The 16061-nt window shown below is 37.5% G+C and overlaps 1 protein-coding gene across 1 annotated transcript in view; it reads left to right on the top strand.

Moving 5' to 3' along the window:
* The first annotated feature begins 1318 nt into the window (after window positions 1-1318).
* Window positions 1319-16061, top strand: part of LOC139938386 (protein phosphatase 1F-like) — a 29865-nt gene continuing 15122 nt past the window's right edge. Inside the window, exon 1 of the mRNA XM_071933861.1 lies at window positions 1319-1629. Coding sequence (XP_071789962.1) covers window positions 1454-1629 — 176 coding nt within the window. The 5' untranslated portion in view covers window positions 1319-1453. The remainder of the gene's footprint in view (window positions 1630-16061) is intronic.

Raw genomic sequence — 16061 nt, 5'->3', positions numbered from 1 at the left:
TAAAAGGGAAAAAAACCTTTACCCGTTTTCAAGAAGAGAAATGGAAAAAACAAACCAATTACCCTTTTTTTAATATTTAAAATGTAAAAATAAAGAAATACAAACCTTTGACCCTTTACCGGTTTAAAATATTTCAAGGGAAATAGACAAACCGAACTCTTTACTCATTACTGTTTACAGAATTGGTTAGAACAAAAATCGTAATAACCACAAATTTACTTAATACTTAATGATGATAGAAAACATCCCTTGAAATATTTATGTATGAGATGTCATGTTTGATGAGAAATAAATAGTTAATTTCCCATTTGGGGGCACTTTGGAGGGGGGGGGGTGGCAAAAGCAAAACATTGATATAGTTAAGCTACTGCTCGGTAGAGCAACATAGAGCTGTTAATATGCTACCCATTAAAGGAACACGTTGCCTTGGATCGGTCGAGTTGGTCTTTGAAAAGTGTTTGTAACCGTTTTTTTTATAAAATGCATATGGGTAGAAAGATGTTGTAAAAGTAGAATACAATGATCCACACAAACATGCCTCGAAATTGCGTGGTTTTCCTTTTACCTCGTCGACTAACACGTCGGCCATTTATGGGGGTCAAAATTTTGACTCCCATAAATGGCCGACCATGTTAGTTCGCACAGTAGAAGGAAAACCACGCAATTTCGAGGCAAACTTGTGTGGATCATTGTATTCTACTTTTAAAACATCTTTCCAACCATATGCATTTTATAAAAAACGGTTACAAACGCTTTTGTTTTTACCAACTCGTCCGATCCAAGGCAACGTGTTCCTTTAGTATAATGATATACAACATTGTGAGAAACGGTGTCAGGAGATTCTGTCAGTATTATTATTTATGTGTCAGGATTATTTCCCCTCATGACATTATTGTTAGGGAACGAAATAAAAACTATTTCAATCGGACTTTGCTATCAATGTTACTGGTAGTGCTTGAAGATTTTAACAAGACGCTAGGGGATACTGACAGCATCAAATTTATCATGTGATGTTGCAGGACTTTTTTCAAAACGCCAGCCAATTGAATTCCTCTTTCTCTTCTGCATTAGAGCAACTTGTACATAAGAAAAAGGTGCTTGACATTTGAATTCTAACTCTGAAATAGTCCCTACAGTGGACAGGCATGATGATTTGACAGTAACTATGCTGTGCATTATTATGTGTACACAAACAAGGTACTGAAATGACGTCATATCTGACCCCAATCATTTACATGTACGTGACCGACGCTTATGTACATTATAATGTAATGTACACTATGTGCATGTACCACACACAGACACACGACCGACCGTACACAGTAACACAAGTAATGGTACGGTCTTTCCGAACGTTTTCCATAGATCGCCGTGTGACTGCACAACTTGTAGGAAATTTGCCCCTCTTCGTTAACACAAACTCTGCAGTTTGCAGAGTTTTGTCACCAACAAAATGGGTTCTGATCCCAACCTAGACGAGGCCAATTTCAAGAAGTTTCTGGAGGAGTTCAGCTCGACTCACGCCGGGACGGATAATTTGCCATTTTCGAGTCTGACTTGTCGGCTGACGAAGGAAGAAATAGAAGGAGAGTGCCTCGAATGGGTAACAAATTGCCTCGTCGGGCAGAAGTAAGTTCTCCATCTTACTAGTTTCTCTCGTTTTAAAATGACTCATTTTCTTGTTGATATTTTGTGTCAGTCATGGTCTTAGAATAGTTCAATCTCATGTGGATTTTATGAACAACGCTTCAACATTTTGCACTTTTAACTTTTTTTCTTCTGAACTTTTTGTTTTGATACAAACAATACACTAACCACAGTCTTCTCCTAGTCCTAGCCGAATTGCCTTTACCTGTTGTAGTATGGATGTTCATGTCATAGCAAGTTATTAATCAGAGACACAAAGATTGATTGTATTCATGAGTGGATATAAGTAAAAAGGGTTTTCATGTCATAGGTGTCTTATTTTGCTGCTTATTTTATAGCCTACCCAAGTGAAGTAAGATTTAAATTAGAGAACTTTAATTTAATATGTAGGGCCTATAGCCTATTCATTATTAATATTTTTTATATTATTATAGCTAGGCCTACCGGATAGGAACCTTTAAAAAAAGGTCATCCAATAAACAAAACGTGTGGTTTGTTGACGCCTCTAGATCGGGAGGATCAAGGGTAACGATTTTCTATTTAAAATAATTGTTTTCCCAAACAAAATAGTAATAAATAAAAAAGAGGCAGGACTCTTGATTCTGCACTCTTTCAAAGTCAAGCTAAACCGTAACAGACCTGGAATTTATACAGAGGCCATGGTCTTTGTTGGTCCTGCCCCCGATTTCACGAAACTCATCGCAAGTAGCGACGCATCGTAGGGTTTGCGATGCGTCGCAGACCTAAGACACGTCGTGGCTGCGACGAGTTCCACAATCCATTTCACCAAACATGTCGTAAGCGCGACAAGTCGCAACTCAAACCATTTTCACTCTTAATGAAAACAACTCTTTGGACGAGGATGAACTGCTAAAGTTCTTCGGCTGTTTTATGTTGTGTACAACTTGGTCATGAAACAGTCGTGATGGCAGACAATATTAATAAACACTTGCTGAAATCAAAAGGGTCGGGCATGCCAAGACAAGAAGAGGAAATTGGAGGAATTTGATTACACTCTTGCCAAACTGCCTAATGTTAGTCTGTATTCTTTTTTAATGCACTGCTCGACATTATTACTCAAAATAATTGTGAGCATTAAAACTTACTTGGTAACATGCAACGGAGAGCTGTTGATAGTATAAAACATTGTCAGAAATGGCTCCCTCCGAAGTCACAATGTTTTTGACAAAGAGGTCAAGTACTCAAATATTAAAAGATTTCAGACCTAACACCTTTTTAGGCACTGTGTCAAAAGCACACAAATTTGTGCAACAAGGGTGTTTTTCTTTCAATTATTCTCTTGCAACTTCGACAACCAATTGAGTGCAAATTGTCACAGATCTGTGGCACAGATTTTTAATTTTTTTTTTTAATGCATGTTTGGGTACACCAAGTGAGAATACTGGTCTTTGACATGAGAAATAGACAGCGTCAGAAAGGCGCAGTCAAAGAACAAGTGGGAAATATATAGAGGAGGGGAGACCCAGCCAGACAACCAATCAATTTGATTCTCTTGATTGACAGTCATACACAATAGGGGTTGATTTTCGTGCTTGAATGAGTTATTACAGAATGAGCTTAATTACTGAGTTCAAGACTCTTGGTGGTAGTAGTCCTATTGATCTGATCACAATGCCAGTGACAGTCGAGTTAGCAACAGTAGAGTAAACCATTAATCCTGAGCCTTGATAGAGCAGTTTAAATATAGGTGCACTAAAACACAGTTACATGTTCATCACTTCCGTACACAGCATAGAGAAAGGACGCCGAATCTCCTAGCAAATTGAGAACGTTTCACTAGTAGTACTGTCGCCTAGGCTAGTTAGATCATGGAGCTATAAAAAGGATAGCTCCATGGTTTCACATCACTGACCTTGGAGCTTGGGTGGAGGAGATGTTTCATTTTTAATTCTTGGAGAAATGTGATATTTTATGTGAAAAGTAAATATGTAGTTACCGTTTAACATTATCAGGGTAACCTCTTAAAGGGTTTGGGTAGGGTACTCTACTCAAAGCACAATGTCCACAGATTTACATTAATCTTACACGGTTTGAAGATCATTATCTTCAAACTGTGTACGTTTATTGTAAATATGTGGTCGTTGTGTTTTGTGTTACAAAAAGTACCCTAATACTTTAACAAAGAAGTACATTTTAAAATAAAGACTTGAATGAAGTTGAACACAGTACAAGTTCTTAATTAAACTTTTTAGGTCAGGACTGCATAATTTACACATACTTTGTTGCAATAATATCCATACTACATTCACTGGGAAAATCCTACAGTCAAAACAACAATCCTGTAGGCTAATAACAATGGAAAGTTTGAATGATGTCTTAGAAATCTACCCATGAAATAGTATGATGGTACTACTGTACATCAAAATGTGTACATGATGCGTTTCTGCTTCGAAGTGCATTTAGGTGTTCGCTGTTCACACTCAGCGATTGTAGTAAAGCTTGAATAGACAATAGTGTGTATTGAGTAACAGGGTCTCAAGGCTATTGTCTGCCCCCTCACCATTTAGGGAGTCAAACTGCACATTATGGCAAACACTGCATTGCCTTAAAAGTGCACACTGGCTGTATAATACATACGTTGTACACTGTACATGAAGTATCTAGGGACATTGACTTCCAAAATGGCGCAACCAAGATTAATGTGATGCATCAGGTGAATTTTGTCAATGTGAGCGTGTATTTTGTAGAGCGTGTACGTTGAAAATTTTTACAGCTTATCTGTTAAAAAGGAAATTTTGAATTATTGTGTAGTGATCACTAAACAACTGGTACAATGTAAAGAAAGAAGTTATTTATCTGTTTTAACAAGACTAAACTGATGCTCAACATTCAGCAGTCACCAGACAGCACAATTCATAATTAGACTAGGCTTGTTTTTTTGTTCCCCAAATGTGATCTGATTTTGCAGATGATGAAACCGTTGACTTCTTAACCTTAGCAGTGTCCTCGGCCCAATTTTGGCAGAGCCAATTAATCGTCCCTATTTTTAACCCAAAAATATTTTGGTTACAACACGCTAAATGACCTTAAAATGACCTTTGTGTTAAGGTCAAATTGTGACCAAAATACATTATGCATGATGTAGACATCACTTTTGAACTTCCTCTGCCTAAACTGCAGTCAGTATTTTCTTGAAGTTTTTTTTTGCAATTTCTAAAAAAAGTTACAGCTTTTAATATTTGATGCAGGGCGCTGAAAGGGTTGAACCACTTTTCAGTGCTACAAGTACATCATGTACATCAACTCCCGTCCAATAGACATGACATGTACTATGTACTGTATTAAAAACCAGTATTGTATGCTGAATGTGTATTGGTTTTCTGCCATTTAGTATTCTGCACAATACACAAGTCAGTAAACTTGTGTATTGTGCAAGTCAGTAAACTTGTTCTATTGTGGTAGAAATTTAAAAATGTTATGACAAAACTAAATCATGTGAACTCTCTAAAACGAAGAGACAAAAGATCCAACATGGCACGGTCTTTGTAAGCTCAGGATAAAACCATATGAGTGACTAGTAAGGTCAATTGTCTACATAAAAGTGAAGGCAGAATGTCTGACAGTAGTTCCTATACAGCAGAAACAAAAGCTGCAAAGTCTGTCACGCATCAGATTGTGGCTGGGCACTGCAGCACATTGGGAGTTCTTTCACACCATTTGCCCTGTGTGTCACATTTCCTGAACTTGATCACTGATAGGTGTGTTACTTAATGAACTTGCACTCTGCGATGGGGGTCAATGAGCCATCTGGCATTCAGTGCAGCTGTGAATCTCATTGTTAAACTCTGCAGACTTACTCCCCCCCTTCTTAGGAGATTAAGTCTTGGGACACTGGTAACCTCCCATCATTGTACAACTGGTACCCGATGCACTTTCAAAAAGGAAGTTTAGGACAAGAAGGCTAAGGAGGCTATGCGTACTTTATGTACATTGACTGTGTGTTTAGCAGGCCTGAAATAACATGCAGGCCATGCTGTTGCCCCTAGTCTTACTAAGCCTTGGTGCCCCTTCAAAAGTTTCCAATTGACTTTAAGATTTTTCAGTGGAAGTGCCCTTTGCAAAATGAAAATGGCCTTGGCATGGTTGAGAAAATTGATTTCATGTTCATGGATCAAAGAATATGAGGTTTTGCATGGTGGAGATACGTACTTGTAATTGTTGTCAATCTTTCGGGTACTAGCTCAAATTGATGATTGAAGCAAAATTAATTTGTCCGGCAAACTGTCAAGAATACAGCCATAAAAATGTCCGATCATAAAACCAATTAGTGAAATCTTGATGTACACAGACTACAGGTAGGTCAAGGCAAAAGCTCATCAAATGATGCAAAATGAAAGTTTTGAGTGGCATTTAATGTTTCCATTTATTGCAAATCTTAACAGGTTATATGATCTAGATGGTCCCTAGAATAAGAGAGCTGTGGGCCATTTTATTTCATTTTATTTTATTTGCCAGCAAACATGAAAAAACACAAACATGTATTAAAAAATTGCACATCAAAGATTTACAAGAAAAAGCCATTTGAATGTGCAGTGAATATCTGTTCACTGTCATTATTAGTAAGCCAAACGTCAGTGCAGGGGATGTGACTCAAGCTCAAATGCTTCTGATCAGCAGAGTGTGGGTTCGAACCCCGGTTGCGACACTTGTGTCCCTTAGCAAGACACTTAACTATAAATGCTTCTCTCCACCCAGGGGTAAATGGGTACCTTTGAGGGCAGAGATGGTTCTTGTGATTGGTTTAGCGGAGTAGCGCATACAATTGTCACACAGGCTGTATACTCCCCAGGGAGCTGAGATGGTTTAAGGAATTATTTAAGGCCCAGTGACCAGGGGTAATAACGCCGGAAGCGCTTTGAAAAGCCCTCGGGTGTGAAAATTGCTATACAAAAACTGGTTATTATTATTATTATTATTGACAAATATTGCTACATGTATTGACCCTTTGCAATGACTTCACATGTACTGCCTATCCATGGTCTCTGCCTTTTTACAAGTCACCTTGCGTGTAAAGATAAGTGTGCATGTACGTCGCTTCCCAAAATGGAGCGCAAAATCGGTGAATCAAGTCGATGAAGTGAACTACATCATGGTCTCACTGTGCCATGCAGGGTTCAATCTTCAATTAAAAAAAATAAAAATTAAGAAACATTTTTTTTTTCATTTATTTATATTTAAAATATAAAAAAATTGGGGGGGGGGGATATCAGCCTGTAGTTCATTCATCATTGTCTGATTTATCGTAGCTTATAAATGCATAGCAATACACATCAGTCCATTTTGCTGGAAAAGGAGATCTGAATTAACTGATAAATTTAACATGTTATATCTACATATTTTGAGGAAATACAAAAATAATTTCACACATGTCAAACATTTGAAGGTTCTCTTTTACATATTCTATAACTTGCATCCTGCACACTTTGGTTGACATGTTCAGCCTCTGCTGTAAATTTACACATTATGTATGCATGTATACAATGAAGAAATAGGCCCTTATAAAACCTGTTAATCATGAATGTGATTACGCCTTCACTATTGACATGTGTTACCCCAGATATTACATGGACATATTACATCTGCTGGCCCAGATATAAATGGAATTAAGACTTCCCTGAATATCCAGGGTGGAGATAAATGCCAAGAACAGGGTACATGCTTGAGTGAGATTTGGTTTAAATCCTGGCAGGATATAGCGTGCAAATACAGTTAGTGTTGGTTTTACCTACTGAGTGTACATTGTGTACAGATCTGGGACGGTTGTCGGTCGTGGGTCTTAAATGATATAATAACTGTAGATTTTCTTGATGCGGAAGCAAGATTGAGCTCGGCGCACTTCCAGGGGGAAAATTCTGCATACTTTAAGATACGTTGCACATGCTAAAATAAATGTTCGCTTCCTGGGAAATTATTTTTGTGACATTGTTTTTACTCATTTATAAAAAAAATACAGCACCTCAGCAAAGTACTATTTTAAGGGAAGTTTTCTACCATCATTATCATCAAACCATGTACTGTGGACATTGTTTTTATGTGGCGTTCAAAAAGTGGTTAACCCTTTAAAGTGTTGTCACACAGAAAATTATTGCTCACAAGAAGCAAACGCACTAAGCATGAGAACCATAGCCTTTCTGTACATTTATTATTTTAGATGCTAATATCTTTGTGCATTTTTCGAAAGCAGCTGTCCTAAATTTGCTCTTTGTTAACTAATTAAATTGCTTTCACTAATTCATGTATGTGGGTCAAAACGCAATGTATGTGGGTCACACCACATCCAAATGTGGGTTAGGGATCAATATTTCTTTTCTTGATTGGTACAGATCCAGATCCAAGCCAATAATATCACTTGACACAATTTTGGCGGCAGTTGTATTTCATCTACGTAAAGACTAGAGCAATATTTCTCTTTACAAGTAAATGTACCTAGACTTAAAACATTGTGTAAAAAAAAACACCTGGCGAATATGGATATTATAGGAACACTTTGCGAAAGGGTGCAGCATATGAAAAAGATTTGTGGGCATAAAAATGGAAGAAGCCCTAGTAGTTGAAAGCAATGATTGATGAGATGATTGTAAAGTCTGAGTAAAGACCGTCCAACCTTTCAATGCCTATGATACAATGTAGGTATTTCTCTAGCCTGAACATCTACGTATTACACTTAGAGGCTCGCCATCGAGAAGGAAGAGTAGGCCTACAGTGTTCAGTGCAGACCATTGGTAATAGACCCTTCCCATGAAATATGTAAATTGCACATAGCGCGTGCGCACTAACGTTTTGGTTGGCAAAATGAGGGAACTTGCGCTGTTTTGTACGCGACTAATTGCTGCGTGACGCAGACGCGATTGCGCGTCTGCTCAGTGCACAACTCTATGGCGTTTGCCAACCAACAGGGTCTGTACGCATACAAAGTGGATGTAATTAGCATATTTCATGTGAAGGGTCCATTACTGGATGCTAAATGCCTTTGATTCTGTACATTGAATGTGTATATTTATACACATTGATAGGACATGGTAGGCTTATGGCTTTGGGCCTGATAAGGTTCTAAGATCTGAATTTCTTTGTGAATTACTTCCTGTGGGTAACATTGTACTTTGTTATATGAGAGTGCATTTGCCTAAACTGTATGCAGTGTTTTCCTGTTCCAAAAAAGCGTGATGTGACTGCTGATTGCAATCAACTTAAAAAAATTAAATCTTTTGAAATGTGTTCTTATTTAATTGTTATCTCTGGATGCACAGTTCATCGTACATGTACATTAACATTTTAAAATGTTGCCATATCAAGTATAAGAGCTTGTAGGAGAGTTGTGTCAAAATGATTGATTTTGTTTTCTTTTGAGAGAGATATTCACTTAGGATTTCACAACAGTCATCATTTAGAACTGCATCGAACAAACAATAGTACATGGGTGACATGGTTCTGGCGTGAGCGTAAAGCGCTCGCCTCTCACCAAGGTATGTACATTTAAGCACAGCTTGATTTTCACAAAGAGCAAAGATTGATCTTAAGATGTTTATCAATCTTAGTTGCCAAGTAAAGTATGATGTCACAATACAAATCACCATGGTGATATTGACAACCCATCTTTTTTAAGACTAACTAGTGCTTTGTTAAATCGTGCAGAGTGCATTTTGTACAAAAACTGTACGCAATATGTCAATTATGAGGATACATGTTCATGTACTGGGCAGACATTTATTTTTGACATTCCTTTTTAAACAACATTAGTTTTTGTTAATTTTTATCAAAGTTTGTAATGAGGTCTTTCATAAAGTAATATAATGTTTTGGTTGTGAAGTCAATGATTAAGCAGTGCGGGGAGTAGATTCATTGAATTACGTGTAGTGTATACATGTTGGTGTACGTGTACAAAACACAATGTACATGTATAGGCCTACAGTACATGATTGTGAAATTTAGTATGATGCACTGTAAAAAAAGCTTTTCATAAAAAAAAAAATACTTTACATTCTACAACCTCAATTGTACGGTTTTCATTTTAAGAACAAAAAACCATAATACAAAAGTTCATTATTAAATTTCCATTCACTGTTTTCATGCCTGTGCGTGCGTAGGAAGTTCACCCGAACACATATTCTTACCGACTGAAAAGCTTGACAAATAGCGTTATTGAGGATGAAATTGAATGTCAGAGCAGATAATGAATGCGTTTTGACAAACGACCGAGAAGTAGGTGGCATCTTTGGCGGGGTCAAACTCACCGCACTGTGAGCAAACAACATGTTGATTGATGACGTCTAGTGGGAAGTGGACAATAGTGGACCCTCGGAATACAATGAAGCTTGAAGTGGAACATGATTAAGACTAAGCCTTGGCCACGAGTGAAATTTACTATTCGACTGAAATAGTTGCTACTTTGGCTCTAGTCAAAACAAATTTTCAACTCCTCATGTGCATTGCGGCATATTGTTTTTGTTTTGTGTCATACAAAAAGTTTCCAAACCCTTTAAACTGAGAAGCAAGATGCCTGAAGATAAAGTGCATTACATGTACATGTATAGGAACTTAATATTGATGATTTAAGCTTCTGAAAGTCTGTGAACATGATTTAGGCATAGGAATCTGATTTCCACCCTCAACCCCTCCCCCCCCCCATGAGTTCTAAAGCCTGGTTGATACTTCCTGCCAAAATGCAAATGTGAAGCAAAAATGATGTGTAACAGTTCTGCACAGCCCTCCCATGGCAAACTGTTCTGTGCTAAAAATTGGCTTCGCATTCGCAGGAATTATGAATGGGACCTTCAACTATTCTTTGTAAGAATTACTCTGAAAAATGTGTACATACTGAGAAGTAAACTTAATTAATACGTAAACAAGTTTTCCCATGGTAGATGTCCAGAAGACGGTGAATCGAATCATGATTAACATGACACTACGCCAGTCGTATTTCATTACAAATTTAATTAAACGGATTGTCCACTACTGGCCATCCAATGCTGCATAAAGAAAGACATGTCTTTTGAGTTCTTTTCAGTTTGTTTTCCCCCATGGAGCTCATCAAATAACTGGCCAACAGTTGAAATGTGTTCAACTCTTGCAAAACATTGGCCGCGAAAATAGGGCTGTGATGTCAAAATTTGATTAACTTGTCTTTTTTAATGAAGTTTCTGTGTATAATGATGACCGTCATTAAAAATAATAACTAATAAATAAATAAACAAATAAAATATAAAAAGATAATGAAAAAAGCAAAACATCTGTCTCCCATTCCAGAGCGTATTTAAAATAAGGTTGGATGGGAATAAATAGTCTGGCACCTGTTATATCCAATGATCTGTATACTGTTGCTGGTTTGACTGTAGGGAACATGACCACGATGCTGACAGCATGATATTAAAAAACGTTGATTTATGCGCTGCCGCACAGTTCAAAAGTTAGATTCAGAACTTGATTCATCGGGACCTTGTATTCTGAAGGGGGGGGTGGGCGGTGTCTTGAGGGGAAGTATTTATGTATAATACAAACGATCAATTTGTCTTAAAGGCACTGGACACTTTTGGTAATTTTTACCTAATTGGCCATGAAAGAAAAAAACACCCTTGTTGCACAAGTTTTGTGTGCTTTCAGATACCTAACAAAAGGCTTCAGGCCTGAAGTCTTAATACTTTTGTGAGAAATTACCTCTTTCTCAAAAACTATGTAACTTCAGAGGGAGCCATTTCTTACAATATTTTATAACATCAATGGCTCTCCGTTGCTCATGGCCAAGAAAGTTTTCATGCTAACAGTTTATATTTTGAGTCATTACCAATAGTGTCCAGTGCCTTTAAAAAGGGCCTGCTACTTGTAAGACACATGTTTGTGGGCCGTGGTGGCCATGAAGGGACATCGCAAATATCTTTGCATCATTTTTTACGAAGATGTTTGCAAAGATATTACTTGCAAAGATATTTGTGATGTGTGATGTCCCTTCAAGGCCACCATAGTGGGGGAGATAGGGGAATCAATAGTAATAGGGTGACCTAGAAGTGCAGTTAATACAATTTTAGTAGAGGGGCTGGGGGGGGGGTTGGATTGATGCATAGGAGATGAATGTTTGTAAGGCTGGCCACTGCCAGGCTACGTACATCTTCTAAATCATCTTATTGAACCATGAGAGATACGTACATGTAGGCCTTGTCCTCGATCCGAGGACAGTGTACATTAAACTGAGGGACAGGTGTATTGTTAAAACACAATCAATTGTAATTGGTATCAATGCTGATTATAACCATAGAGATGTAATTACAACTGATGAGTATCTGTGACAAGGCTTCAAAATGTAGTGGAGGTAGATGATAGATGATAGGCCTGCTTGATTTAGCTCATCATTAGATCACTTGTTGTAAGTGTGTGTACACTGTACATATTACACTTTATAAATGCATACTGAGCTGTGCATATAGAGCTAGGACACCCTTGTGTTCATGTATGTATCACATAATGTACATTGTCATGTACTGAATAATAATAATAATAATATCGAAGTCTTATATAGCGCATGTATCTACCAAACAAGGTACTCAAGGCGCTGAGTATACAAACTTTCAGAAAGATAGGTTATTGCAGTGATGAATTCTGAGAACCAATTATTTAGCACCTTATAAGGGTTTACGAGGTGCTACATGTTTATGTACAGAGTACATGTTCATGTATAGTGTATTATAATGGTCATTGCTTGTTAGTTTATGTTCCTTTAGATGTGGTCTTTTCTCATCCTCATGTAGTTTGAGACTATGTGTACGTGTATACCTGCATATAAGAATTAAACGAACATGAATTACTGAATACAAGTAAACTGTTCGGTTAAACAAACTTATTATTTTTTCAGCCTGTGACCTGTGACATCACATGTTTACAAAAGAGCCACCAAGCCTGGACTTCCTGCAGGCACGATTTAAACACGGCTCAATGGAATAAAACATAAAATCTGATATTTCATGGAGATTGCACAATGTCTAATCAACTTTTGATATGATGAAAAGGGGCACATCTCAAAACTTGTCCAGCTTTTCATAACTATTGGATTCATGTGGAAATTATGACAATATCTTGCCTGCCATAACAGCCAAAGAATGTACAAGGTTGTTAACAATAAGTGTGGCTCGCACTTATTGTAAACAAAGGCCACATATGTCTCTACTAATTTGAAGAAGAAAAAAAAACCTAGGCCACAGCAGGTCTTACAGTTAAGCATGCTACAATGTGCTGACTTCTTACTGTAAGTGATCACAGTCTGCCATTTGGAGAGTTCTATACAATGTACAGACCTTATAACGCATGACGTCATTGGGCGGCCTCCTCTAGAGGTCAAATGGAGGTTGCTAATTGGCTAATCCTGTGCGACAGACGTGTGTAAAAGTCTGCGCGTTTTCCATTGTTTCATCATTGGATTACCTCTAAGATGTCAGCTTGACAACAATGCACAAGGTCTATTGTATGTGAAGTTACTTTACTCACATAAAATTTATGCTTTTACTAAAATGCGCACCACACAATTTAACACATGGGGAAAATGATAGCCAAAATGGCGCAACCAAGATTGTTGTGATGATGGTGTCAGCCGTCGATTTCACCAAACTCATCCTAACTTAGGGTAAATCTTAGGACTAAAGTACAAGTTAAGTTCCGTATCCGTAGACGTTAGGACGCATTGAACCCATCCTAAGTTGGGACGAGTGACTCCTCTTAATTTGAGATAGGATTAAGTTTTGCGTTTCGCGAAATCCGCTACAGGTGATAAGAAGACTGGTGGATTTTGATTTAAACTCAGGGCTTGAAGTTTACACTGAACCGCAGGCCAACGGTCAGTAATTTTAGCCCACCAGGCCAGTAAACTCATGACTGGATAAGTCCAGCAGTCTTGTATTTTGCAATTAATGTAATATCTTTACAAGAACATTAAGAAAGAAATGACATTCAAAGGTTGACTTTGAGTCTTGTAAATTCCATTGAGTATCAACTAAGCTTGGGCGATATCACAATATTATCGAATATCGCGATATTAATTTGGAAACGATTTCGATATCGGATCGATTTGGTTTGAATCGAAATATCGATATATCGCGATATATCGCGATATCACAATGTATTTCCTGGCTGAGACATCTTGCACCCCATAGGTTTGGAGTAAAACCAGAAGAATAGGTCATCAGAACACTTCTCTTATGCTATGACTGTCTCTTCTACAACTTTCACTTGGAGTTTGAAGACTGATGATGTCAAATTTAATTAATCGTGATTATATCGAATATCGCGATTTATTGTCGGCAATATATCGCGAATAAAATATATCGATATCGCCCAAGCTTAGTATCAACAATACTAATCAGGACAAATAAGATCAATCTTCTCATTGTGCTTGTTCAAATAAATACAATTTACACGTTAAAGCTCTTTCTCGTGATTCGTGAAGATTCTGGTCTTATGAACATAAATACTGGCCAAGTAAACACTTTGAGCGTAGACATACAAACCCTGTAGTTTGTGGAATTTTTAACCCAAATTCGCACCGCATACATGCAGGCTGGTAGTGTAAGCTTCTTTTTTGAAAGGGCAAGGGCACCAAGGCGCTTTCTCCTTGGTAATGGACACCATATGAGGAAATTGTTAATTTCTACTGTCGAGCATAGGGCACCAAGGCAATGACCAAGTATCAGGACATATATGTACTCTTCCAAAAAAAGAAAGATTTACGGTACAAGTTTTATGTAAATTTCCTTTTAAAGGCAGTAGACACTATTGGTCATTAGTCAAAATAATTATTAGCATAAAACCATACTTGGTGACGAGTAATGGGGAGAGGTTGATGGTAAAAAACACTGTGAGAAACGGCTCCCTCTGAAGTTCGATAAAGAAGTAATTTTCCACGAATTTGATTTCGAGACCTCAAGTTTAGAATTTGAGGTCTCAAAATCAAGCATATGAAAGCACACAACTTCGTGTGACAAGGGTATTTTTTCTTTCATTATTATCTCGCAACTTCGACGACCGATTGAGCTTGGTTATTTTATGTATATGTTGAGATACACCAAGTGAGAAGACTGGTCTCTGACAATTACCAATAGTGTCCACTGTCTTTAAAACGACAGTAGTATCATCGATCTCTGTTAAAAAGTACACGCATCTCACTTTCTCAAAGATTGAAAACCTTTTCAGTGTTTGGGTATAATTCAGGGATCTTAAAGCCAATAACCCCTGAAAGTAAGGTCGTTAGAGATAATCAATTTATAGGGAAGAAACCTTTCCTAAGGGTACAGCATTTCATGCTTGATGAATTGAATTAACGCATACAGCTTGACGTCTTGCTCTGGGGGCGCTGACAATCCAGGCTTTTGAAAAAAACTACAAACATTAATTTTAAATTTGTAAATCATTTATGATGTCCCGTTATCTGATTATACTAAAAATGTGTTCATCACCAACAGCTGCCCATCTGCTGTTCTTTTTTTTTGGTGTTGAGATGTTGAGATACACCAAGTGAGAAAACTGGGCTTTGACAATTACCAATAGTGTCAAGTCCTAAGTTATTACTCGTCCTTACTCGAGATAAGGGTAGTCTTAACTCTTTGTGATGGTGAAATCCACCCCAGCCTGGCCTGCTACATTGTGCTATAGAAAATGAAAGACTTTAATTCCACTTCTGAAATTTCATCCAAGTCTACCTCAGTGGTTCTAAGAAAATGTGTCATGCGTTTCTGTGTGCAGATTTGAAAGAGAGATCGTTCAGGATCAGTTTATTGAGATACACTTTCACTTGACCATGGGGATTAGCTTTTCTGATCAGCAGAGTGTTGGTTCGACTCCTAGTCTTGATCTGTGTCCTTAAAGGAACACGTTGCCTTGGATCAGTCGAGTTGGTCTTTGAAAAGCATTTGTAACCATTTGTTATAAAATGCATGATTAGAAAGATATTTTCAAAGTAGAATACAATGATCCATACAAGTATCACTCGAAATTCGTGGTTTTCCTTTTACCTTGCCGACTAACACAGTCAACCATTTATTTTTGACTCCCATAAATGGCTGACCATGTTAATAGGCAAAGTAAAAGGAAAACAACACAATTTCGAGGCAAATTTGTGTGGATCATTGTATTATACTTTTAAAACATCTTTCTATTTGTTGGATGTTTTTTATAACAAACGGTTACTAACGCTTTTCAAAGACCAACTCGACCAATCCAAGGCAACATGTTCCTTCAAAAGCAAAACAAATAAAGCTGTACTATGTAGGTCCTATATGTTGTCTAATGCACGTTTAAGAACCAAGTAACAATTTTCGCTAAGTAAGAGGGTTTGCACTTTGTCTTTCTACATGTACATGTAGCAGTGGCTGCTAAATAAGCCGTAGCACCCTTTATGTTTAATAAGCACTTGTAGAGGT

This window comes from Asterias amurensis, chromosome 6 (genome assembly GCF_032118995.1).
Source record: "Asterias amurensis chromosome 6, ASM3211899v1".
NCBI lineage: Eukaryota > Metazoa > Echinodermata > Asteroidea > Forcipulatida > Asteriidae > Asterias > Asterias amurensis.
This window is presented reverse-complemented; position numbering and strand designations above follow the sequence as displayed.